Source organism: Peromyscus maniculatus, chromosome 23 (assembly GCF_049852395.1).
Source record: "Peromyscus maniculatus bairdii isolate BWxNUB_F1_BW_parent chromosome 23, HU_Pman_BW_mat_3.1, whole genome shotgun sequence".
In the NCBI taxonomy this organism is placed as follows: domain Eukaryota; kingdom Metazoa; phylum Chordata; class Mammalia; order Rodentia; family Cricetidae; genus Peromyscus; species Peromyscus maniculatus.
In genome coordinates this window covers 16,264,944-16,292,638 of record NC_134874.1, presented here as the reverse complement: position 1 = coordinate 16,292,638, position 27,695 = coordinate 16,264,944, and the positions used below count along the sequence as shown (strand labels likewise).

At 50.2% G+C, this 27,695-nt stretch overlaps 1 protein-coding gene across 1 annotated transcript; it reads right to left on the bottom strand.

The window, feature by feature from the left end:
- Positions 1 to 69: 69 nt before the first annotated feature.
- Positions 70 to 27,266, bottom strand: Tctn2 (tectonic family member 2). Its single transcript, XM_076560210.1, has 18 exons — positions 27,072 to 27,266; positions 26,807 to 26,914; positions 26,249 to 26,325; positions 24,559 to 24,754; positions 21,820 to 21,920; positions 18,317 to 18,513; positions 17,373 to 17,496; positions 16,088 to 16,229; positions 13,675 to 13,740; positions 10,777 to 10,911; positions 9,361 to 9,438; positions 7,520 to 7,597; positions 6,434 to 6,545; positions 5,128 to 5,234; positions 2,749 to 2,905; positions 1,483 to 1,608; positions 1,308 to 1,396; positions 70 to 424 (listed from the first exon to the last, which is right to left on the bottom strand). The coding sequence occupies exons 1-18, from the start codon at positions 27,151 to 27,153 to the stop codon at positions 297 to 299; spliced, it is 2,103 nt and encodes a 700-aa protein (XP_076416325.1). The 5' UTR covers positions 27,154 to 27,266; the 3' UTR covers positions 70 to 296.
- Positions 27,267 to 27,695: the final 429 nt, after the last annotated feature.

The window sequence follows — 27,695 nt, the reverse complement described above, 5'->3', positions numbered from 1 at the left end:
GCAAGAAGGACCATTCTGGGCCACTTTGAACATCTCGGTAATTGATTTAAAAACACTTAACACTAAGCATTTCTACAAAAATAGACATTTTGTTTATTAAAATGTTTCAGAGAGGCCAGGTATGGTGGTACACGCTTTTAATCCCAGCACTCCGGAGGCAGAAGCAGAAGATCCCTGTGCATTTGGAGGCAAGACAGGGCTACATAGTGAGACCCTGTCTCAAACCAATAGGTTTCAGAGAGGCACACAGGCCTACAGGGAGCCACTGAGTGGATGCTCTGAGCCTTGGAGAAAAGTCAGTGGTAGATGGAGGCTGAGTGCCAGCCTTGGCACATTCTGATCCAAGGATGACTGAGGAGTGTGGCCAGCATGAGGAGGGCCAGCAGCATCAGGGCTTTGGCAACACACTGGGAACGGGGCTCTCCTGAAAGACAGCAAACGACAACTTGTTGGGAGCACAAAGGTCCTTGTACCCACCGATCACCAGGGAAACCAGGAATGTTAAGCAGGCAGGATTGTCTTCTCATAGGAGAGAACGTATAACCTGTTTTTCCATCCAGAAGACTGGGAATTGGAGGTGATTCACAGCCTGGTGAACTATGCTATCTGTAGGGCAAGGCCATATCAAGCTCCCACAACCAGGACCAGAGACGGTGAATGGCCCAAATGACCCTTATATTATCTATATAATCAAGGGCTCCCCCAAGCTCCCACAACCAGGACCAGAGATGGGGATTAGACCAAATGACCTGTACACTACTTGTATGACTGAGATCACAACAGATCCTTCCCTAGGCCCCTAAGCTAGTACAGGTAGCCTATCTCTCCCTATCATGGAAGAAAGGACATGTACTTTGAGTTGGGTTTCAATGTAATTATGTCTCCTTGTACACCAGGAGTTGTATTACATCAGGACACTTTTCCCCAAATTGTACTGTGTTAAAATATGCTGCCAATAAACCCCCTGGCATCGGACTCCTGGAGTTTGATCCAGTCTGGCTAAGTCAGGCTGAACTAAATTTTCTTTTCCATCTCTTCAAGGTTTGTTACCCTGCCTGCCATGACATTTGCAGGGACCCCACCCCACCCCGTAACAACTGAGTTATCCTGTCTTGACTCTGAAGATAATTATTTATTGATTATTTGTGATCACCATTAATAGTTAATAAAGCATCGGCAGGGGTGTGGTTTCTTCTTTTAAGTCTTTCTATGTGTTTTAGGTTGTCTGTGACATTTATACATTGACTCTTGAATAGTTTTAATCGGCATAACATAACTGACAACATGCAGGAACCTGCCTTCCCTACCTTGGTAATACTGGGTCAGAGGGTACAGAAGTTGAGGCCAGCACAGCTCATTCCGGGTACAGTCATACTCCGTGAAGTTGATCTGGAACCTGTAAGAACACACGAGAAGGTCGCAGGAAGAACAAGTGAGCAGCAGGAAGGAACCGGCTAGCCCATCAGCCTCTGACTGGCTCACCTTGTCGGAGGGCGGGGCATCTGCGCAGGGATTTTAATGAACTGAACTGAGGCACTGAGAGGGAGGAGATCGGCCTTGTCCTCACAGGTGAGCCCACACTGGTACTGCCAGGTCACTGTGGAGAACCTAGAAGGAGAAGATTGTAAGGCAGTGTGGCCTCCATCCATCGGAAGTCTGACTCAGGACCCCAGGGAATCCAAGTATCGCAGCATCCATTTCTCAAGTCTAGACACAAGAGAGAATCTCCCAGTCCCTATGCCCATCACTGGGTTCTCTTAGCAAAGATTGCTTGTCTCCAACAGCCTATTATCAGCTGGCCATTTATTGAAGGCATTCCATGCCTGCAGCACAGAACTAAGGTGCTTTTTACATATTATGTTAAGGAAGCCTCAAAACAGTACTGTGGGACTGGGGCATTGCTCAGTGGTGGAGCCCTGCTTAGGAAGAGAGGCCACTGACTCCATCCCAATGCTCTGAAGTAGATCTGATGGGGAAAAGGCATCCCTCCTCCTATTCTGGTAATTGCTCCCCAACTTTCTCTAGAGGTGGGGACACACCACTCGCCACTCTCCATTCAGCAGGTCAGAAGACACCAGTCTGAATCCAGAGCTTGCCTGTCACAGCTGTTGACTGTCCTGGTCATAGCACATGGTTCTGAAAGGAACATGTGACCTAGCTGGACAAATGTAAGTCTGCCCAGATCTCTTTTGACAAGGCAGCCTCTCGGCGAGGCTGAGCTGGTGCGGGCCCTGCAGGACTGAGGAGGACGTCCCTGAGAGAGAAGGCAGTCCCAGGGCAGGGCGAGCCGGAGGTGACAAGGAAGAGGCCCTCTCTGAGCGTGCAGCATGGGGACTCTGACAAACTGAACAGCCTGCGTCACTTTTTGCTACGTAGGACCTGTCACACAAGGGAGAAACACAACACACAGACACCGTCATTTCTCAGATGAGGTGACTGCATGTCAAACTGTCCAAAGCCTCACACAGTTCCGTGATCTGAACCTCGGGTGCCGTCAAAGCCTCCAGCCAATGGCCACACTCTGTCGGCAGGGTGTCACTCAGGCTCACGGCGTTAAGTTACACTCGGCACTGCACACAGCGGCGGCGGCTCTCACGCTGGTTCAGTCTCAGACACGATGTTTGCGCCTTCTGCTCACCACAGCCAGATCCCTAACAACCCCCGTTTGCAAGTGCGCAGATTCCCGCCCAGTATTCCCAGCCCTCATCCTGCTCTAGACTTTGGGCAACTCTCAGGAGGGGACCACACCTTGTCTCCACGCCAAGGATCTCCTGCTGAGACACCCCTTCCACGGACCCAGCTTCGGCAACGAGGAAGCGGATGGTGAGCTGGGCAGGGACTTCCGGGCAGATGCCATTTGCGCGGCTCAGGGGCAGGTCGGGACCTGCATCAGGGGCGTCAACACCTGCAGGAATGTCGAGTGAGACATCTGTTTAGAGCAGCCGTCCCATAGTGTCCCACATGACACCCTAAGGAATGGAAGGTGACACAGCCTGGCTCCCAGTCCCCAGGCTCTACTCTCTAGCAAGCTCTGATTGTCGTCACTCCACGGCTATGTGACCTCACGTCCACCCAGCAGAAACAGGCACTACTCACCTGGGTGGTGTCTAAATGCTTCCCTGTGTGGGTGAATGAGGTCCCAACCCACATAATAAAACTAAGCATAAAGAGTCAGTGTCTGGAGCTGCAGAGATGTCTCAGCATTTAGGAGCATGGGCTGCTCTTGTGGATGGCACAAGTTCAGTTCCCAACAACCACCTACAACTCCAACTCCAGGGGATCTGATGCCCTCTTCTGGCCACCAAGGGCACCAGCACACATATAGCATAAACTTCCACAGACACAGACACACACACATAAATAAAAATAAAATCTTTTTTTTTTTTTTAAGAGAAAATGAAATGGGCAGTGGTGGCGCACGCCTTTAATCCCAGCTCTCAGGAGGCAGAGCCAGGCGGATCTCTGTGAGTTCGAGGCCAGCCTGGTCTACAGAGCGAGATCCAGGACGGGCTCCAAAACTACACAGAGAAACCCTGTCTCGAAAAACCAAAGAGAGAGAGAGAGAGAGAGAGAGAGAGAGAGAGAGAGAGAGAAAATGATCAGAGTCTAAGCTTGTCCCTGTTGTCCCTGAAAGCTCCCAAGTGTTCTGTCGGGAACAATGCAGAACCACAGTAAAGAGACACAGGCTACACCCCTGTACTCAGATTGGTGACTACCCTAACTGTCATCAGAGAGCCTTCATCCAGTGACTGATGGAAACAGATATAGAGATCCACAGCCAAGCACCAGGCTGAGCTCTGGTAGTCCAGTCAAAGAGAGGGAAGAGGGATTATATGAGCAAAAGGGTCAAGATTGTGATGGGGAAATCTACAGAGACAACTGAACCAAGCTCGTAGGAACTCACAAACTTTAGACCAACAGCTGCGGAACCTGCATGGGACCGGACTAGACCCTCTGCATTCAGTAGACAGTTATGTAACGTGGTCTGTTTGAGGGGTCCCTGACAGTGTGATCAGGAGCTATCCCTGGTGCATGAGCTGGCTTTCTAGAGCCCATTGCCTATGGTTGGATGCCTTGCTCAGCCTTGATGTAGGGGAGAGGGGTGTTGTCCTACATCAAGTGAATGTACCAGGCTTTGCTGACTCTCCATGGGAGCCTTTACCCTTTTGGAGGAGGGGATGGGGGGTGGGTCAGAGGTGGGAAGGCTGGCAGGGAGCAGGAGGAGAGATGGGAGAGGAATCTGTGGTTGGTATGTAAAATGAATTTAAAAAATTCTTAAATTAAAAAAAAAAGTCACAGACTATGCTGGACCATCATCGCCCTATCAGAAGTCATATAAAAAAGATATTTAAAACTCATCCTAGCATCTTTGGTTCCTATGGGTTAGATAAATAATCAATTTCCTGCCTGGAGGCACTGTAATAACACTGCCAAGTGCAGGGTCACAAGAGAGCAAGCTAGGCAGGCCCCCTGAAAGCCACACCCCAGTCCCTGCTCAGTCCCCTACAAAGTGAGCAATTCAGAGCCGAGAGACCGCCTCCACTTTCAGGCTGTTTCTTTTTGTGGACTGGTTTTGGATCTGGGAGGAAGTTGGTGCTGGGCTCAAACCCAGGGGCCCTGCACAGACTAGACAGGAAACTGAGCCACATTTCAGTCCGATTCACTTTCAGATCTTCCTGTAGAGAACTCTCCGGATCACAAGAGTACCTCCCCATTTCCTAGCACTCATGAATCTGATTTTTAGACATCTGCCCACGCTGGGTGTTGCACACAAATGGATTCGGAGGTCTAGGTTGTCTGAATCTAGGCCCCTTGCCCTCAGCACCATCTTTTCAGACGCTCTGACAAAGTGGCTTCTATAAACTACCAGATCAGCTCTCAATGCCAATATTCTGGGGAGCTCAAAGCAGCAGTGCAAACTGATGTGCCCTATAGGTCTCCGAGCCCAGACTGTCAGCCAGAGGAAGCTCCTGGGGGTTTCCTGTGTGAAGCAAAAGCCACGGCAGAGCTGTGAATAGCTTCCTGCCTGCAGTACAGAGCTCTAGTCAAATACATCGGGCTCTAGAGCCATGAGTGGTACCCACAGGCTCAACAGCAGTAAGCCTCTGTGCATGGCCACACACTCACGTAGGACCTCCAGCCAGCCATCACTCAGATCGCCGAAGTCCGAGTTGCCTCTCCTCGCGACGTGTGTCGCTTGTATCAGCAAATCCAGCCTCTGGAGGACGTTCTCCCTGCGAGGGAGGAAGACGACACTTCTCAGCCAGTGGCCAGCAGGGCTTGTCCTCAAGTCCTTGCCCAAGACTGGCCACTTGGTCTTTGCTGGGAGCCCAGATTAAAGGTTGCTGGAGAAACTGGCATTAAAAACAGGGTGCGCGTGTGGGGGTATAAACTGGAGAGTTGGCTCAGCAGTTAAGAACACTTGTTGCTCAAGCCGGGTGGGTGGTGGCTCACAACTTTAATCCCAGCACTCGGGAGGCAGAGGCAGGTGGATCTCTGAGTTCGAGGTCAGCCTGGTCTACAGAGCGAGTTCCAGGACAGCCAGGACAATTACACAGAGAAACCCTGACTCGAAAAACAGCCCCCCCCTCAAAAAAAGAAAGAAAGAATAGTAAGCGCATTCAAACAGAAACTAGTACAGGGCTGTCTGCAGCAGTGCACACAGCCAAATGACAGAGAACGCAGCTGTCCATCAACCCAGGGGCATAAACAAGATGTGCTGTGAACAGACACAAAGGCAGTCTACGAGTCACCATAGAAACCAACGGAGTTCCAGAGCATGCTATGACATGGAAAACGGCAGAGTGGGCATGATTCCAGTTAATATCCAGAACAGGCAAAGCCACAGGAGCAGAAAGCAGGGTACTTTATACCCGAGGCTTTGGAGAGAAGACCTGGGAAAGTAACTGCTTATACATATAGATTTCCATTTTGGGTGATGAAAATATTTTAGAACTAGATAGAACCTTTCATGAGATCATGAAAAGCCTAAATAAATGATACTCAACTGTTTTTTTTTTTTTTTTGCTTGTTTTTAGTTTTTTTAAAAAAATAATTTATTTAACTTTATTTTATGTGCATTGGTGTGAAGGTGTCAGATCCCCTGGAACTGGTGTTACAGACAGGCGTGAGCTGCCATGTGGGTGTTGGGAATTGAACCAGGGTCCTTGGAAGAACAGCCAGTGCTCCTAACCCCTGAGCCATCTCTCCAGCCCTTGCATTTAGTTTTTTAAGCATTTGTGTATGTGTGCATGTACGCAGGTATGCATGTACCGTGGCATACTTGGGAGGTCAGAGGACAACTTCATGAGTCACTTTCCTTCCACCACAGGGGTCGTGGCCTTGAACTCAGATCATCAACCTCGGCAGCAAATGCCTTCACCTGCTGAACCATCCCCAGACCCTGTTTGTTTGACAACCGACTGAGACTCACCTGAGCTGCGTACAGTTCTCATTAATCCCCACCTCCAGCAGGCAGCCAGCGAGTGCATTCTCTCCAAATAAAATTGGTCTCAGAGCGGCTGATGTGCACAAGCCCCTTCCAGCTGTAACAGAAAGATGAGTCTCCCACTGTTCTGCTAAATACAAGTCAAGATTTACTTCCAAGATGTCCCTGGAAACTCTCTCAGCGCTACCCAGCAGGCTGAGGCAGGAGCATGGGGGTTCAAGGTCAGCCTGGGCAACATAGAAAGACCCGGTTTCAATTAAACCAACAAAAAGTCTTAATGTTTATCCTTTCTGAGACAGGGTCTCAGATAGCCCAGGGTGGCCTTGATTTGATTAAGTAGCCAAGGATGACCTTGAACTCCTGATCCTCCTGCTTCCACATCCTAAGTGCTGGGATAATAGGGATGTGCCAGCACATGGGGCTCAACAAAACAAAACCAATAATGGAAAGTGAAAAAATAAAGTGTCCAATTTCTGCAAACTGAGTTATTGTTACGCTAACCTGATGGTTTCCAACCTATGTGTCGTGAACCCTTTGGGGGTTACATATCGGATCTTTACATCACAATTCATAACAGTAGCAAAACTACAGTGATGAAGTAGCAATGAAAATAATTTTATGCTTGGGAGTCACCACAACATGAGGGACTGTATTGAAGAAGGGGTTAGGAAGGTTGAGAACCCCTGGTCTAATCCTTCTGGTCTTTTCAAAGCCAAACAAAGACACCATTCTGTGCGAGAATTCCTGGACCAGATTCAGTGACTCCCTGCCAGCAGGCCTTTGCCGCTTCTGGCAGACGTGAACAACCCACTGGGTGTACAGCACTGGGTGCCCACTGTTCAGAGGGAACGGTTCTCTCTCCAAGGGGCAGCATGCTGGCCGCGGACAGCGCCATCATGCCTGAACCGCTCTTACGAATACCCAGGACTTTAGGTACAACGTGCTAGGCATCCTTGGGGGTGGGGGGGAGAGCCACAGGAACACAAAAAGCAGCCCCTGCCCACCACGCCCCCATAAACCAATGTTTCCAACTCCAGTCTGTCAGGGAGCAAATGAGCAAACCCCCATCACCTGGCCGCCAGAGGTGTAGGGCAGTGACATTCGTCCCGTTGGCGTGCAGGGCTCGGACTGGCTTGCCAAGCTGGTAACCTAGACACAGCAAACAAAGCAGAGAGAGCTGGCATCTTCGCTCACATCAGACAGCCTCGGAGGCGGAGCTTTGTAAACACCACCCCTGGGGCCAGCACGGCAGCAGGCGACCCCAACACTTGGAGGGCTGAGGCAAGAGGATGGCGATTTCTACTTATTGCCTAATGTATTGTATTTATCACCGAGTATCTAAAATGTTACCAACTCCACATACGTGAGCACGTCTCAGGGGCTGAGCAGCTCCACAGGGTATAACAGGCACCAAGGGGGGCCAAAAGATCACGAGATGAGCAGATGTACAGCAAGCTGGGGTTACCCGTCCCTTGACCACACGTGAATGAACATGGACTCAGGAGACGTGAGCCCACGGCTTTGGTGGGCTCACCCACGGAGTGAGGGTGGCCTTAAGACAGCCACAGCGGGGCTGGAGAGATGGCTCGGTGGTTAAGAGCACTGGCTGCTCTTCCAGAGGACCTGGGTTCAATTCCCAACACCCACATGGCAGCTCACAACTGTCTGTAACTCCAGTTCTAGAGAATCCAACTCACACAGATGTACATGCAGGTCAAACACCACGGCACATAAAATAAAAATAAATAAACCACACACACACAAAAGACAGCCGCAGCACTGAGAACCCCACCAGCACGGGCCGTGACTTCCTGCTGCAGGGATGAAGGACCCCTCCTGTGTGCCAGCACCTCCCAAGCAGCTGGGAGGGAAACAGGGTCTCCTGGAGACGCTGTCACAACTGCTCTGACTAAGGTGATGATGGCTGCCACACCCAGAGGGCAGTGGCCACACAACAAGAGTATCAGGTTCCCCAAAAGGCCAAGGGCACCAGGCGGGTGGCACAGGGCCTACAGTCCTACCTACTCTGAAGGCTGAGGGAGGGCATTTCAGACGCAGAGTTCAAGGCCAGCCTTGGCTACACACGACACCGTGCCTCAAAAACAAAATTACAAGAACTCCCAGGAGCTGGGGAGACGGCTCAGTGGTTAAGAGCAACAGAGGACCCAAGGTTGGTTCCCAGCACCCATGCTGGACAATTCACAACTGCCTGAAACTCCAGATCCAGGGGAATCTGGCGCCCTCTTCTGACCTCCATGGGAGTCTGCACACAAGTGTCACATGTCAGTGAATACACACACAAACAAAAAATAAAAATAATTTTAAAAAAGTGACCCAAGAGATGGCTCAGTGGTTAAGAGTGCAGCCTGCTCTTCCAGAGGACCCGGGTTCAATTCCCAGCAACCACATGGCAGCTCACAACTGTCTGTAACTCCAGTTCCAGGGGATCTGACAGACACATATGCAGACAAAACACCAATGCACATGAAATAAAAATAAATCATTAAAAACACCACACATACATAAAATAGCCAGGGGTGGTGGCGCACGCCTTTAACCCCAGCACTGGGAGGCAGAAGCAGGCGGATCTCTGAATTCACATAGAGAATTCCAGGACAGCCAGGACTACACGAGAAACCCTATGAAAAACAAAGCAAAACAAAACCAGGAAAGAAAAAAAAAAAAACCCACAAAATATAAAAATGAAAGACCAGAAGCTAGAGAGAATAAAATGTGCATTTAAAGCAACATTGTATATTAAAATATTAAGTTGCCATGGGAGGAAGCAGACTGCCACACGATAAAGAAACAGGCCAAGGAGACAAACATAACTCGGGATAGTTCCTTATAACCAAGGAACAGCCCAGGAAGTGCCACCCTCAGATCTGTACAGACCAGCACTGTCACCCTACTTGGATTTCCAGAAGATTCCTTCTCATCACCGCTGTTATGGCTTAAAAACTTCACTGTGAATCTCTGCGCCACTGTTCCTAGAGATAAAAGAAACAGGAGACATAATGTACGCCATTTCATTGGGGAAAGAAATTAACTCCCATGAGCCAGGCACAGTGATGCACGCTGTAATCGCAGCACTCAGGAGGCTGAGGCAGGAGGATTGCTCTGAGGTGGAGGCCAATCTGAACTGCACAGAAAATTCCTGCTAAGGGCTACAAAGTGATACTCTATCTTTATTATTTATTTATTTACATACTTATTTATATATATTTTTTATTTTCAAGACAGGGTTTCTCTGTGTAACCCTGGCTGTCCTGGAACTCACTCTGTAGACCAGGTTGGCCTCGAACTCACAGAGATCCACCTGCCTCTGCTTCCCGAGTGCTGCGATTAAAGGCATACACTAGCATGCTCAGTCTACTCTTTTCCTTCTTTTAAAATTATGTTTTATTTAGTGTGCATGTATGTGTGTGGGTGCATGAAGGCAACTTGCAGGAGTCAGTTCTGGGAGATTGGGCTCAGGTTGTCAGGCTTGGCCGCAAGCACCTTTCCCAGCAGAGCCATCTTGCCAGCCCAATGATACTATTTATTTTCTTAGAGACTTTAGGCTGGCCTCGAACTCACAGAGATCCACCTGGCTCTGCTTCCCGAGTGCTGGGATTAAAGGCGTGCACCACCACTGCCCTGTGAGACTTTATATTTAATTACATGTATATGTGTGTCAATGTGTGCATGCCACTGCAGGCATCTGTGGAGACACTTGATCTCCTGTGAGCTGCCATGTGGGTGCTGGGATCTGAACCTGGGTCCTCAGGAAGAACCGCCAGTGCACTTAACCACTGAGCCATCTCTCCAGCCAAGGTACCATTTACTTTAAAGGTACCATTTTTTTTTACCCTTGTTCCTTTGAGACCGGGCTTCACTATATGTATCTATACTGCTCTTGAATGCACTATCAATCCTCCTGCCTCAGCCTCCTGAGTTCTGGCATTACAAGGTGTGAATCTCCATGCCTGGCACAAAATTACATTTGATGTCCTGACTTCTGTTAGGTGGTGGTGGCGGTGGTGGTGGTGGCAGTGGTGGTAGCACACTTCTTTGATCCCAGCACTTGGGAAGCAGAGGCAAGTGGATCTCTGTGAGTTCAAGGCCAGCCTGGTCTGTAAAGCAAGTTCCAGGACAGCTAGGGCAATACAGAGAAACCCTGTCTTGAGGGAAAAAAAACCAACAACAAAGATTACTGACCCCTTGATTCAGTGATAAACACCCATGATAAACAAGTGTGGCTTCACTGGAAGGGTTATAGTTACAGAAACCACTGGAAGATAAAACACTTGAAACTCCAGGCATTCCCGGCCCCACATCAACATTACCCTTCTGGTGGGCACTGACTTCTGCCCTGATGATGGTGATGTCTAGTCCGCTGATGGAATTATTCTGCCATCTGAAAACATAATGCTCTTCCACATTCACATTTCTGGGGGCAGATCCACTGTTTAAAAGTCTGTCTGCAAAGAAGAAAAACCCTCTCTGAGTTGAAGTCTGCTACTGGGGCTCTCTCTGCCTGAGTGGGCTCCCCCACAGCCCATCGCTCCAGCTCCCTAAGGAAGCCAGGCCACTGTTTCCTCCACGGAGCTTCCTGTGGTCCCAAGTCAGTGAGCCACATCCTCTATTCCACGTCAGTCCCTGAATGATTCTGTCCCTTTTCTTTGATTCCTGTGTCCCGGGTACTGAGTTCATATGAGAAGTGTGCATTTGGGGCACTCATGCTCCAGAAGCAGAGGCTTGAGGCCGGGCAGCTACTAGACAGTATGAGTTCCAAACACACAGCCAGGAACAAGGTCATAACCCACTGGAAAGGAATATAAACCACACCTTCATTCAAAACAAAGGGCTGCTGAAATCAGCCACACCCACACGCCTTCTCTGGCTGCATCCCAGCTGCAAAGCTCAACTACCAGGAAAGGCAGGCAGGAAAGGGGGCTGGAGAGATGGCTCCGATCCCAGGAACCCACAGCCAGCCAACTGAGGGAGGTCAGCTTCAATCCCGGCGCTGGCCTGACACATGCAGCAAAGAATAAGACGCCTTGTTTCAAATAAAGTGAGAGACGAGTACCCACAGCCAAGCTTGTGCTTGGAGTTCCATGCATGTGCCTGCACACATACACACACACACACACACACACACACACACACACACACACACACACACACAAGCACGGACGTACGCATGCACACATGCACACACACAGACACACACACACAGACACACACACACGCACACGCACACGCACACAAGCACGGACGTACGTATGCACGTGCACGCACACACACAAAGATTAGAAAATAAAACAGACAAGAACAAACATGCTGTGCCCTCAAGGGTTCTTAACAACCTAAGAGACGCTTAAGAACAGGCTGTCAGAACCTGAGAGCTGGAGAGGACCCTGCAGTACATCCTCTCAGGGCCTGTAAGAGGGTGGCTGAGGTCACAATAGTTCACAGAAGCCACCCAAGAAGAACATGTGACAAAACTCTGCTGGAGCGTCCCCCAATTCTGCTGAGCCTCCACCAATTCTTAAAGATTGATCTATTCCTTTTATTTAAGGTGTACAAGGGTCCTGCTTGCATGTGCATGCAAGCGTATGCACCATGGTGTGTGACTGGCGCCCATGAGGGCTGAAGAGGGCGTCTGATCATCTGTAACTGAAGTTAGAGTTGTGAGCCATCATGTGGGCGCTGGGAACTGAACCCGGGTCCTCTGCAAGAGCAGCAAACGCTCTTATGCGCTGAGCCATCTCTCCAGCCCCCCAATTTTAAACTTTTAATTATTTTGTGTGTTTGCACATGTGTAAATACTCCTGTGTGTATTTGTGTGCATGCCCATGGCTGCATGTACAGGTCAGAGTTCAATGCTGGGTCTCTTCCTCAATTACTCTCCATCTTTCCTTTTTTCACATTTTTATTTATTAGTGTGTTTTCCTGCATGGGTACACATACCCTTGCATATACTTCATACATACACACACATACACACACACACACACACACACACACACACACACACACGCACGCACGCACGCACGCATAGGTGCAGGCTTGTCACAGTGCCTGAGTGGAGGTCAAAGGTCAATTTTCAGGAGTTGGTTTTCTCCTTTCACCACACAGGTCCCAGGGATTGAACTCGGGTCCTCAAGCTTGGCTGCAAACACCTTCACCCACTGAACCATCCATCCCTCTGGCCCATCATCTTATTTTTGTGTTTTGTTTTTTGAGGCAAGGTCTCTACTATATATCTCTAGCTGTCCTGGAACTTGCTATGTAGACCAGGATGGCCTTGAATGCATACAGATGCCCCTGCCTCTGCCTCCCAAGCGCTGGGATTAAAGGTGCCCGCCATCACGTCTACCCAGCCTGATTTTTTTTGAGGCAGGATCTCTCACTGAACCTAAGTTCACCAACTCTGTTAGACCAGTGGGCTGCTGAGATGCAGGGATCTTCTTGTTTCCACTTCCCTAGAGCTGGGGATGTCGTGCATGGCATTGCACCCCCCAGCCTTTACACACACGGCAGGGACCACATGAACGTCTTCCCACCTGCATGGCAACAACCGCTCCAAACCATCTCCGCGGCCCTCCTCCTTCAATTCACAATGGAGATACTTTCGACAGTCTCTGGTGACGTACCTCACTAGGAGGATGAGACGCAGACAGCCAGCCACTCAGCAGCCCTCAAGAGGCCAAGTGATTGCTGGGCTACATGGTGAGGCCCTGTCTCAAAAACACGAATAACAGGGGCTGGAGCGGTGACTCATGGGTTAAGAGCAAGGACTACTTTTCCAGAGGACCCAAGTTTGGCTTCAGGCACCCCTGTCTGGTCACTTACAGCTGCCTCTAACTTTAGCTCCAGGGGTTCAACTCCCTCTTGTGGACTGGAAGAGCACTTGTACTGATGTGCACAAGCTCAGTTCCCACTCCAGACACACACACACACACACACACACACACACACACACACACACACAGGTAAAAATGAATCTTTAAAAAATTGTTTTAAAAAGCCAGGCAGCGGTGGTGCATACCTCTAATCCCAACACTCAGGAGGCAGAAGCAGGCGGATCTCTGTGAGTTCGAGGCCAGCCTGGTCTATATAGGGAGTTCTAGGGCAGCCAGGGCCACATAGTGAGACCCTGTCTCAAGAATACAATCAAATAGAAAGGAAACAGCACCTGCGTTTTGTAGACGTGGCATGAACATGTAACACTGATGTACCTGGACCAGAGATGAGCTTGTCCAGGTCAGTGGCTTCCTCATAGGTTACTGTTGGTGTGACCAGGCCTAAAAGGACACAGAATTAATGGTTTAATTTCAACACTGTGGCTGAGCCTTAATCTACTGCTATTTCAGCCAGCGATTGCGACTCCGAAGTTACCAGCCCTGCTTCTCTGGTGGAGGCCCAGCCACTCAGGCTGCAGCCTGGTGGGGAATCGTTTCCCGCAGGCACTGCCCTGAACAGCCTCTGCCGTTAACACTAAAAGTAGCTTTAACTAGATCTCTATCGCTCTCTTTACACATAAGACTCAAAGGCTGGGGTGAAAACCTGCTAGCTCAGACAGGCTGAGTAGCAACTAGCTGACTTCTCTCCTCGCTGGCACCTCCCAAAGATCTCGTCCTTCCGCTCCACCCAACAAAAAGAGCTGCACCCCCACCACCCCCACCACCCCCTGCCCCCACCCACCACCCCGCTCCTTCTGGGGCATCTCAATCTCTTCCAGGCGCCCTCTGGTGCTCTGTGAATACTCTCTGTCAACTAGGAGCTAACTCAGCCTCCTGACCCTTGCAAGGTTAATTCTACTTAATTATCGCAAAAGCAAACTGTTCACGGTGTGATCGAACATCCCCCAGCAAATTAACTTCCACAGCGACATGAGATTTATCACGGGTGCCATTCACCTACTTACAGGAGGCTTATTGAGGTAACTGGGAGCCAGGCTTTGTGACACACACCTGTAACCCCAGCAGTCACAAGGTAGAAGGATCGGAAGGTCAAGGTCATCTTTATCAATATAGTGATTTCAAGGTCACCCTAGGCTATACTATCTCAAAAAAAAAAGGGGGGGGGCGCTACTATGCAGCCATGCCTGTGGTGAGATCCGGCACCGTTTCTCCCCTCCTCCATCATCAGAGGCTGGGGTCCCTCTGCTCCTGGCACCTCACTGTACCCACAGTGGGCACCAGCACCCCTGGGGTGCTGCTCTGTAAGAAGAGCTGCGGCATGGAATGAACACGGGGCGGTCACTTTGGGGGAGTCCTGTGTCCCCTCAGATCGCCAAGTAAACTCCATGGCCTGGCAACCCCGCTCTATATCCCACAAAATTGTGTCCCCCAATGCTCACGCCATCCCTGGTCACAAAACCAAAAGGTGGCGACAAGCCAAGTATCCGTCAGCCCACCAATGGGCAAAGAAATGTGGCTGAGCCACAGAGTGGGATACACTCGTTGGCCCTAAAAAAGAAAATGTGAGACGCACGTGCTTTCAAAAGGCGATGCTACAGTTGGGCGGTGGTGGTACACGCCTTAGATCCCAACGTTCTCAAGGCAGAGGCTGGCAGGTCTCTGAGTTCGAGGCCAGCCTGGTCTACAGAACGAGTTCCGGGACAGCCAAGGATACATAGAGAAACCCTGTCTTGGAAAAAAACAAAACAAAACAAAAGCCCAAAAAACAAAAAAGATGATGTTAAGTGAAAGAAGCAGGACAGGAGGGCCACAGGGCAAAGTGCGGGGAGCAGAGGAAGCCCGGGTGAGTGAGGTCCCGAGTGAGGGTGTACTTGGACATGAGCATGGACTCCAAGACCAACTGGCCCATGGGAAATTAGCAAAGCCATCACTCATACAGGCCAGGTTCAAAAAAGAAAAAAAAAATGGCAAAGCTTTCTGAGTATATGAACTGTTCATCTGTATGTGAAGGGACTAGCAACTGTACCTTCCTCCTGGATAGCCAGAGCCTGAGCCCACCGTCTATAGAGACCTACAGAGACCAGCTGGCCTCCCCTGTGCTGTACCTAACACACACACCACGGCTGCAGGTTATTATATACAGTGGCAGTTAGACGACCCGGCCTGACCTAGCCCAGTTTCTCAATGTGAGTCTGTCTATCCTTCTGCGGTCCTTCCTCACCCCTCGGGAGGGTCCCGGGAGCCAGTTGCAAAGGAATGGTTCCATCGACGTGAAACGCAGAGACAGACAAGCGCTCAGTGGCTCACTGCTGAGAAGATGCCGACTCTCTCTGCCGGTACTGAAAGGTCTGGGGCTCCTCGGGAGTGTAGGGTACACAGTATTGTACAGGAAGCCAATGGTACTCACGGGACATTCTGGAGACCTAACTTAACTGACAATAAAGATGGGGGGGGGTCGGTGCTTGGTCTGGGGTGGATGGGGCTCGGTGCTTGGTCTGGGGTGATGGGGCTCAGTGCTTGGTCCGGGGTGGATGGGGCTCGGTGCTTGCTGAGAGGAAAACAGTGACCACATGAGCAGGGTGCTGTTCAGACGGACTGCACTTCTCCCGTGGAAAACACCATCCTCAACCAACAGATGGGCCCTGACGGACGCCGAGCCAGGCTTACACATGGGGAGGGAGGGCTTTTTCCCAATTACCACCCCATGCTAACCGCAAAGGCAGCCTACCTGCCGCCGTGCGGATCCTCACGTCCTCAGGGACAACGCCATCTCGCTCTTGGTGCACTTCCAGATCGACGGCACATTTAATATCAAAATTCCTCAGGAAAGCCACTGGGGCATCCTGTAGACACTGCCCAGCTAGGGACACCTGACGGCAAGGGACAAATATGGTACACCGATTCCTCCTTCCCGTCTTAAGAGCATTCCCAAGCGTGGTGCTCAAGCCTGTGATCCTGCGCACTCGGGGGGTGTCCAGGCAGGACGGTTCTAAGTTCAGGACCAGTCTAGGCTACAGTGCACCACCCTGCTTCAAAACTAGCCGACTCCAAGTTGCTTTCCGCTGCCCACTGCTACTGTTGGACAAAGTCAAGTTAGGACTCAAGGTGACCAGTTTTAGGGAGTCAAGTCCGGAAGCCACTACTCAACCGAGTCTTCTCTCATACCTCGGGGAAGGGCCCTGGCCCTGTCCACGAACAAGTCACGATTATATTTAACCTTAGCGCTCCCTCATCACAACCTGAATATTGAGGGAGGTGGGCAAGTCAGGGCCCCACACGGAATAACAATAAACTCTACTGCTAAGGACCACCCCCACCCCCCAGAGAGTTTCAATAACATAAAAAGTTTCACAGGAAGCCGGGTGGTGGTGGCGCACGCCTTTAATCCCAGCACTCGGAAGGCAGAGGCAGGAGGATCTCTGTGAGTTCGAGGCCAGCCTGGTCTACAGAGTGAGTTCCAGGACAGCCAGGGCTACACAGAGAAACCCTGTCTCAAAACAAATAAACAAAAAAGTTTCCCAGGCATAACAAACTGTCATGCATCCATGCTTTCCTCCCACAGGCAAGGTGTCCTACTAATGATGGACTTGAGAAAAAACAAAGATTTCCCAGCCTTCCAGGATGTTTCAACATTCCGAATGTTATACACAGTCACATACTTAGAGCTTCTTAGAAATTGCTGGGGCTGGGGATGTAGCTTGGTGGTAGAGCACTTGACTGGAGTACGCAAGGCCCTCAGTTCCAGTGCCAGCACCACAAAAACGCAAAACACCAAAAGGGAATGAAGTGGAGGCTGACCACCGCCTCCGAGGAGTCTGCACAGCGACGCCTGGTGTTGTTATACATGCTGTGACTTAGTGAAGACGGGTGTGTGTGTGTGTGTGAAGAAGGAGTCTTTTCGATCTAGAGACTGTTAGTAGTCAATGCACAGGAGGAAAATCCGCTGCTTAGGGGGAGAATCTTACGGATGGACGACACTAGTTAAATCCGAGCGTTGAAAATAAAGGCGTTACCTGAGGGACGGTGAAATACCCCGTCGTGGTCATGATGGGATCTCCTTGTTTGTAACCGGCATCCGTGAAGTCTCTTAGGTCGAGGTGCAGATGAGCTTCGAAGGCGGGGTCATGTCTGGGGGAACTGCAAGTTGGTAAGAGAGATTATCCACGGGCCCAGGGGGTTTGCTGAGCCTGCAAATAGGGTGAAGTTCCATTCCCCCCGCCACCCCACCTGTACCCTTAAAAAACAAAAAAAAGATAATTGAAAATACTACAATGATCTGCTGAGACACAAATCACCCTTTAATGCTTCCTCTTTGCTTTGATATAGGGGCTTATGCAACCCAGGCTGGCCTCAAACTCTCTCTATAGCCAAGAATGACCTTGAACTCCTGATCCTCCGTCTCTGCCTCCTGGTCGCTGGGGTTTCAGAGATACAACCCCAACCCCAGCTCTTCATTGTTTTATTTACAAAGATCATAGTTGTAAATTTTTTCAGCGAGGGGTGCATGTGTGTGTGTGTGTGTGTATGTGCACAGAGGTGGTGGTGGTGGAGGTGGTGGTGCACGCCTTTAATCCCAGCACTTGGGAGGCAGAGGCAGGCGGATCTCTGTGAGTTCGAGGCCAGCCTGGTCTACAGAGTGAGTTTCAGAGCAGCCAGGGCTACACAGAGAAACCCTGTCTCAAAACAACAACAACAAAGATACTAAACTATAAGACACAGAAAGTTCAAGTCCCTGAGGGGCCCTGGCTCTTTCATCCATGCCGGAAAGTCGATGCCAACGGCTGGCTGGATCTGCTGGTTTATTTTTTTTTCTCAGTTCTTTCCAACACTTTGGGAGAAATGACCTCGCTAACTGCAACCCAGTGAGGAAAAACATGCGACCCACGTCTAAGGGCCGGTAAAGGAAACCTGGTGAGCCTAAGAAGCGGCCCCTCCCGGCAGGGCAGCAGCTGCTCACATGGTGCCGTGGTAGAAGTGCCCGAGGAACGGTGAGGTGGACGGGGGTGAGAGCACACACAGGAAGGGAAACCAGTCGGGGGTCTCATGAGCAGGGCCAGCTGCACAGAGCTGGGGGGAGGGAGGGTTGACGTCCCCTCCGAAGACGCTGGAGAAGCAGGCCTGCTGGAACAGCTCTCGTACCTCCGGCTGGCAGTCCTTGAAAACGGAGAAAAGGACAGTGAAGGCGCCTCAGCGCCAACCGTGGCACCAGCCGCAGCTCGCATGACCACCCAGCCCCTGAGGCCATCGGCCTGAGACCCAGCAGCCACGAAAGCAATCCATCTCCTCCCAAAGGGCTTTGCGGCACGAGAAGAGCTCCTTGGGGCCGCGGAGGTGGCTCAGTCAGTGAAAATGCCCGCCGCAAAGGACCTGAGCTCGACCTCGAGAATCTACACGGAAAGGCCAGGTGTGGTGGCCCACGATTATAATTCCAGTGCTGGGGAGACAGGAACAGGGGGATCCCTGGGGCTCACTAGACAGCCAGCCTACTCTGCCAGCTGCAGGTTCAGTGAGGGGGTCCTGTCTCCAAAAAAAATAAAATAAAATAAGGATGCATGGTACCTAAGGCATGACACCCAAGGTTGTCCACAAATGTGCACACATGAGCCATAACACACACACACACACACACACACACACACACACACACACACACACACACACACACACACACTGTAGACACATCACCAAAAACCAGGACCAGAGCCACGTGTGTGATCCCAATTACTCAGGACGCTGAGGTAGGAGGACCAAAAGTCCAAGACCAGCCTGGGCAACTTAGCAAGACTCTGTCTCCAAAGTTAAAGTAACAGAGAAAGGCTGGATACACTACTCAGTGTATCCTGGCATGTGTGAGGCCTACAGTCAATCCCGGTACCTCAAAATCAAAATTGACATCATGCACAAAGTACAAATGTGGGTTATCTGAAGACATCATCGACACAAAATATAATTGGTGTGTTTGTCTATCTATTTAATTTGAGACAAGGTCTCTCTGGGTGGAACTCATGATCTAGCCCAGGCTGGCCTCGAACTCACAGAGCTCCACCTGCCTCTGCCTCCTGAGTGCTGGGATTAAGGGTGTGCGCCACCAAGTCCTGCTACCTACTGCCTTTTGGTTTCTTGTTATTTGGAGACAGGGTCTCACTGAGAAGCTCTGACTAGAACTAGCTATACAGACCAGGGCTACCTATTTTTTTTTTTTTTTAATAACATGTTTATTTTATTTTATGTGTATGGGTGCTCTGCCTGCATGTAATGCCTGTGCATACACGTGCACCACCACATCTAGCCCCGCTCTTTCGTTATGAGAGAGAAGTCTCCTTATGTAGACCAGGCTGGCTTCACGTTCATGACGATTCTCGGTTTTAACCTCCCTGGAGCTAGGCTTTGCCGACAGTAGTGGCTAACATAATACACAATACAGCCAGCTCCGCGGGCGGGTAGTGAAGGAGGTCACATTACTGTGAGTGACAGACTGGGTACAGCCTGGCAGTGCCATGAGTGTGCGCCTGCTGACTGCAGCCGTCCCGATCATGTCCATACACTGCAGTGACACATGGGTGCACGTCACTCTAACACAATGACTAAAACCAGCCACTGCAGGCAGGTTTCTGACGGCCACTTCTTTCTTTTTTTTTTTTGGTTTTTTTGAGACAGGGTTTCTCTGTGTAGCTTTGCGCCTTTCCTGGAACTCACTTGGTAGCCCAGGCTGGCCTCGAACTCACAGAGATCCGCCTGGCTCTGCCTCCCGAGTGCTGGGATTAAAGGCGTGCGCCACCACCGCCCGGCTGACGGCCACTTCTTTTGCGTTTGCTTGTTTTGTTTTTTTGAGGGTCTCGTGTACCCCAGGCTGCCCGATAATCTGTGAGGTTGCTACGGCTGACCTGTAACCCGATTCTCCTCCCCAGTACTATGGTGATGTATTCCCTGGTGTGTATTTAATATCACGGGGTGGTAGTTGTTGCTTGGTATGGTATCACCCATCTGCCATTCCAGCACTTGGGAGTTGGAAGCAGGAGAATCAGGAGTTCAAGGTCACCCGTAGCTACGTGAGACCCTGTCTCAAAACAGCTAAGCACACAGGTCTTTGTGCACTGTCCTCCTCTGACTCAGGCAGGCAAGGCTGTTGTGGCGGGGGTCATACCACACAGGCAGAGGGAGGAGCAAGCCAGCCAGGGCTACACAGCAAGACCATGCTCAAGAGCAGTAACCATAGCCCTTTAATCCCAGCACTCGGGAGACAGAAACAGGCAGATCTCTGTGAGTTCGAGGCCAGCCTGGTCTACAGAGCAAGTTCCAGGCTAGCCAACATTATACAATGAGACTCAAAACAAAAGAACAAAAACAACAACAAAACACTGCATTTTCCCAGGGGGAGAAGCAAAAATATCTCAACCACATACAACCATATTTGTGCAAAATTCCCTGGGTACTATCGAACATGCTTCTCGTTTCTCTTAAATTTAAGATTTTAAGATGTGTATTAGAAACCAGGTGTGGTGGTTTGTGCCTTCAATCTTGGCGCTCAGGAAAGCTGAGGCAGGAGGATTGCCTTAAGTTTGAGGCCAGCCTAGATTACACAGTGAGACCTTGTCACCAAAAAAAATTAAATAAATAAATAAAATTAAATTTAAAAAGGTGTGTGTGTGTGTGTGTGTGTGTGTGTGTGTGTGTGTGTGTGGTGTGTGTGCTGGCAATGTAACTCAGCATGTCAAGGTACTTGCTGCCAAACCTGAGTTTGATTCCTGGAACCTCCTACAAGCTGTTCTCTGACCTCCACATGTATACTGTGGCAAAAGCCTCTATAACACACACACACACACACACACACACACCACACCACACCATTCGCCACAAATAATAAATGTAATAAAAATTTTATAGTAAGATTAAAAGCATCCTTCAGCTATACCTTTCCCAACTGAGAGTTTACCCAAAGACATAGACTTTTCTCTTTCCTCCACAAACTACAGAATCTACTAGAAGAGAAAATACTCAATTCAAACACAATCTGCAAGCCGGGCAGCGGTGGTACATGCCTTTGATCCCAGTACTCGGGATCTCTGTGAGTTCGAGGCCAGCCTGATCTACAGAGCGAGATCCAGGACAGGCTCCAAAACTACACAGAGAAAGCCTGTCTCAGAAAAACAAAACAAAACAAAACAAAACAAAAAAACCCACACAATCTGTAACTCGGAGGTGGAGGAAGGAAGATCAAGAGTTCAAGGCTACCCCTCTGCCACACTGAGAGTTCCAGGCCAGCTTGGGCTACCTGAGACCCTATCTGGAAAACAAACAAACCAATGATTTAAACATGAAATATAAAATATAATCCCTGTTGTCACCTATCCAAAGCTGCAGGGGATGGGGGGGGGGATGGGACGGACGGATGGACGACGACACACAACTGATGGTGTTTCCCAGTGCTCTCAGGTAGCCTGGTAAACAGAAAGAACTCACTTGGTCACAGCAGCAGCGAATGTCACAGGCCTTGGCTGTCAAGTCGCAAGGGCAGGGACCCAGAGGATGATAGACTTGGTTAGGAATGACAGTCGTGTTATCTGAAAAGCACATATGAGCAGAAACAGCTTAGCTATGAAGCAGTTCCACAAAGCATGAACACACTTTTTAGATTCACAAAAGGCTGAATCATGATGTATAAGAGTGCGTGCGTGCGTGTGTGTGTGTGTGTGTGTGTGTGTGTGTGTGTGTACATGCATGTGTATGTGTGACATCATGTGTGTGGAAGCAGAGCCAGAAGTCAGGTGTTTTCTCTTCACCTTAGTTGCTGTTGGTTTTGACTCCGGATCTCACTATATAGGCCTGGCTGTCCTTGAACTCAGAGAGATCTACTTGTCTCCGCCTCAAGACAGCCAGGATTTCAGGTGTGCACCACCATGCCAGGTATTCCACCTTATGTTTCTAAAGCAGAGTTTCTTACTGAACCTGGAACTCCCTGAATTGGATAGGCTGGGTGGACATGGAAACCTAGTATGGAAAATACTTCCAAGTGATGGTAGCACACATCTTTGATCCCAGCACTCAGGAGGCAGAGGCAGGAGGATCTCTGTGAGTTCACGGCCAGCCTGGTCTACAGAGTGAGTTCCAGGATAGCCAAGGATACATAGAGAAACCCTGTCTCCAAAAAAAGATTTATTTTGAATTCTGTGTGTGTGTGTGTGTGTGTGTGTGTGTGTGTGTGTGTGTGTGTATACATGAGTGTGGGTGCCAGGTGAGATCATTGGAGCCTCCGAAGCTGGAGTTCCCCATCTGTGAGGCACCCAATCAAGGAGCTAGGAACTGTATCTGGGTCCTCTGGAAGAACATGCACCCTTCACCCCTGAGCATCTGCGGCCCACAGAGGAAAACACTTTCAAAGCAAGGGCCTCCTGCAAATATTTTCCTCTTTACCAGCTTTCTCCAGGAGCTTTCCGAAAGACACACTGGATATGTTCTTGGCTCGTTTTGCATTTTAAGCATTACAAAAAACACTGCTTTCTTCAGAAAGACTCCTTTTTCTTCCTTTAAAAAATGTTTGACCTGGGTATGGTGGCTCGTACCTGTCATCCTAGCACTTGGGAGGCAAAGGCAGGAGGGTCAGGAGCTCAGGCTAGCCCCGGGTACATGGTGTGCTCCAGGTCATCCTGGGCTATGTGAGTCTCAGAACACGAACTGAAATTAGGGCATGGTGGTGCACACCCATGATCCTAGCATTCAGTCTGAGGTAGGATGGTTCTGAATTAGAGTCTAACCTTAGCTCAGTAAGATCAATTCCAGCCATAGCTACACAGGCAAGAGATGCTGGAGCCTGCTGCAGGCAAGAGAGCCACGGTGGTAGCGCTTACAGCAAGCAGCCCTCAGGGCTTTTTTTTTTTTTTTTTTAAACATAGTATTATGATGTAGCTCAGGCTGTCCTCAACTTACTATGTAGCCAAAAACAACCTTGGATTTCCTAATCCTCCTGCCTCTGCCTCCCAGTGCTGGGATTACAGACAAGCATGACCTTGCTCAGTTTTCTGCATTGCTGGGAATGGAACCCACAGCTTTGAGTGTGCTAGGCAGGCACTCGACCACACGAGCTGCGCCCACAGTCCCTTCTTTTTTTTTTTTTTTTTTTTTTTTTGAGTTTTAGAAAGAAGTTTATTATAGACTCATAGGCGGGAGCTGAAGAGGGAGAGAGAGAGCCACATCAGTGAGCGAGGCACAGAGGTCAGCCACATGATGGACCTGGCTACCACATGGGAGCCACATGGAGAATGCATGCTTAGGCTCCTGCCGTCATCTGCACAGCAGAAGAGAAGAGAAAGGAGTGCTGTGTCCTTTCCAGTCAGCACTGAGACAGGCGGCCAGCCTCCATTAGTGTTTGACCAATAATATCTTAAGTAGAGCCACGGGAATCAATGCATGGAAACAAATTATACCTTCTCCCCAAAGGACAGAAAGTGGTTACAAAAGATGTGTCAGGAGAGCCAGACGTGCGTGCGTGCGTGCGTGCGTGCGTGTGTGCGTGCATGCTTGCGTGCGTGCGTGTGAGAGAGACAGGGTCTCTCTATAGCTTTGGTTGTCGTGGAACTCACTATGAGACCAGGCTGGCCTTGAACTCACAGACATCTGCCTGCCTCTGCCTCCCAAGTGCTGGGATTAAAGGCGTGCGCCACCAGCCACTTGGCTAGATTTTAATTAAATAAAATGATACAAAGCAAAAACCTCAAAAACAAACAAAAATAGTACATTTAGGAAGGCAGAAGAGATTCAAAAGTTGAGTCTAGGTGTCTGGAAAGAAGGCTCAGTGGTCAAGAGGACCCTCTGTTCCTGCAGAGGACCTGGGATCTGCATGTAATTCCAGGTACTTGGGATCTGATGCCCTCTTCTAGCCTGTTCAGGGTCCTGCAGACACCCAGTACACATATACTCACCCAAACACACACACATACATTAAAAAAAAAACAACAAAAAACTAAACTCAGGAGGCAGGGGCAGCAGATTTCTGTGAGTTCAAGGGCAAACTGGTCTACATAGTGGGTTCTAGGCCAACTAGGGCTACACAGTGAGACCCAGTCTCAAAACAAACAACTACAAATCAAAATAGCAGTAACAAAAACAAAATAACAACCAGAGAGCCCCATCTCGTAACTGCCCACCCTACACAATCTTCAGATGGTGACAGACAGAAATGTTTTGATCACAGACGTCTCTTGCCTGATGCACCGTGGGTCACAGACGTGTTGGGGTAAATCTCCGCCTGAATGAGCAGGTGCGCTAAACAGGATGCATTGTGGGAGGCAGAAACCAGCAGAGTCTGCAGGACGCACGGGAGCTCTGCGGAGGAGGCGGTCCCGTTCACGGAGCACCAGTGCAGACCCCTCCTCCACCGTACCGTCACTTCCAGCCCGCTCTGCAAGGAAAACAGGGCTGTGACTCACCGGGAGCAGCTGTAATGCTGAGAACCCGTCCCAGGACACCCTGTAAACGCCCTCGTGAGCCTCGCTTCGCTTGACCAAAGAGCCGGATACAAGGCGGCTCAGTTCACAGAAGACCTGACGATGCGAAGATGGCCACACCCCCTTCACTTTCAACCAATCCGTGGTACCCAAGCTCTGGATCTTTTTTCATGATTACTTTTGTTAATGTAGCGTGCGTGTGTGTGTGTGTGTGTGTGTGTGTGTGTGTGTGTGTGTGTGTGTGTGTGCGTATTATTTAGTGAGTGTATATATACATGCACATGCATGTTGCTGGGACTGACATAGGGCTTCACACATGCTGGACAAACACTCTACCTCCTGAACCATGTTCTCAGCTGAATTCCTGATTTTTTTTGAGGGGGGAGGGGGTGTTTTCAAGACAGGGTTTCTCTATGTAGTTCTGGTGCCTGTCCTGGAACTCACTCTGTAGCCCAGGCTGGCCTTGAACTCACAGAGAGCCGCCTGCCTCTGCCTCCCGAGTGCTGGGATTAAAGGCGTGCGCCACCACTGCCTGGTTTGAATTCCTGATTTTTAAAATTTTTTTCTTTTTATTTATGAGTGTGTTTGTATGTGTACATGCCGTGTGTGTGTGTGTGTGTGTGTGTGTGTGTGTGTGTGTGTGTGTACCAACAGTGACCCAAAAAGAATGCTAGATGCTTGGGGATGGAGGGATGGCTCAGTGGTTAAAAGCACTGGCTGCTCTTCCAGAGGACCTGGGTTCAATTCCCTACACCCACATGGCCGCTCACAACTGTCTGTAACTCCAGTTCCAGGGGATCCGGCACCCTCACACAGACATACATGCAGGCAAAACACCAATACACATAAAATAAAAATAAATAATTTTTAAAAAAGGATGCTGGATGAGTTACAGAGCTAGAGTTACAGGTGTTTATTAGCCACCAGTACTAGGAACTGGCCTCTGGCTCTTTCTTTGGAAGGAACTCTTTTTATTTTATTTTTTTATTTATTAAGTATACAGTGTTCTGTCTGCATGTGTCCTTGCAGGACAGATGAGGGCACCAGAGCTCATTACAGGTGGTTGTGAGCCACCCTGTGGTTGCTGGGAATTGAACTCAGGACCTCTGGAAGGGTAGTCAGTGCTCTTAACCACTGAGCCATCTCTCCAGCCCTGGAAAGAACTCTTAACCACTGAGCCATGTACACAGCTCCATTTCCAGATTTTCTGTTTCTTTTTTGAGACAGGATCTCCCTGTGTATCTCTGTCTGCCATTGAACCTGTTGTGTAAACAAGGCTGACCTCAAACCCATCTGCCTCTGTTTCCAGAGCGCTGGAACAAAAGATGTGCACCACCATGTCCATCCCCATTTCCTAATCTTACACACACACACACACACACACACACACACTTACAGCCCTGCACAAAGCCTAAACAGGAGGCCTCTACAGGTGCCTTGGGTCTTACCACACCAGGGCTCACGGTCACATTCCAATCTCCTGTATCATTGCTGAGACCACCACAAGTAGGAAATGGTAACACTCCTAAGGGAGAAATTAACGCAAGGCATCAGGGTCTGGCAGCTAAGGGGAGTCGAGAGCCTTAGGGTGGGAATCCCCAGACACACCGCATGAGACTGGCCAAGCAGTATGTCTCCTCCTTTGTCAATGGGACAAAGAGATCCTACTGTTCTTATGAGAACCCTGGGATGCTGTGTGGGAATCTCAGGGGGCTAGCTCAAAGAATACTGGCCAATTTTTTTTCTTTGAAAAAAACAAGCCTCACTATGTAGACCAGGCTGGCCTGGAACTCGCAGATCCACCTGCCTCTGCCTCCTCAGTGCCGGGATTAAAGGCACGTGCATGCCATGCCTGGCTTGTTGGCCACTTTTATTTCAAGCTCCCGTTTCCAGAACCTGTCCCCGGGACCTCTTTGTTCTACAACACACAGAGACACTGCCTTTCTTCCCCACCCCAGCAGCTCTGCGGGCAGCACCCGCGCTCCCAAGAAAAGCCAGACTCTTACCTTTCTCGACCTGCAGCGGAGTCAGAGACACGGTGACATCCTCACCGCCTCCGACCAGGGACGCGCTGACCTCAGGGCTGGACATCCGGATGAAAGGTGGGATGAAAACTAGGAGAGAAGGAAGGGTGCGGGGAAGGATTAGCCAGCGCAGAACCTGTGCCTGGGGTGCGCGTGCTGGCTTTTTAGATGGCCCTGGCTTCCGGGATCCTAGGAGCTCCAGGTTCCCTCAGCCTGGGCCATGCAGGCCGTACCCCGCCATACACACCCGGGTCCCCACGCAGCGGTCCTAGGACGTCCTGCAGCAGGAGGAGCCCCCACAGGAGGCCGAGCGGTGACAGAGATCCCATCCCGGGGCCAGATCAGCCTCACAAGCCCGCAGTGGTCCGGAGGAGAGAAAGCTGCAGTCTTCGCCGCCCGGCCGACGCCATGTTGCCAAGCTGAACGCCCGCAGCCATGGCAACCACCAATCGGCGACAAGCATGTCGTGATTGGTCCAGGTCAAGAGAGCCTGCTTCTACACGTTTAGCGAAAGTACCAAAAGCCATGGCAACCACCAATCGGCCAGCGGCGCCCCGTGATTTGTCCAGAGTCAGAGTTCCCGCTCTCCGATCCTGGCCCAGCCCACCAAACCTGTTCTTTTTTTTGCAACTCTGTACTCCCAGTGGACATCGTGGGTTCTTTCCATCCAAGACGTCAAGAAACCACACTGCGGGGCTGGAGAGATGGCTTAGAGGTTCAGAGCACCTACTGCTGCTCTTGCAGAGGATCAGAGTTCGGTTCCCAGCACCCACGTGGTAGCTCACAGCTTCCAGTAACTATAGTTCCAGGGGAAACGATGCCCTATTCTGGCGTCCTTAGTCACTGCATGCCCATGGTGCACATACATACA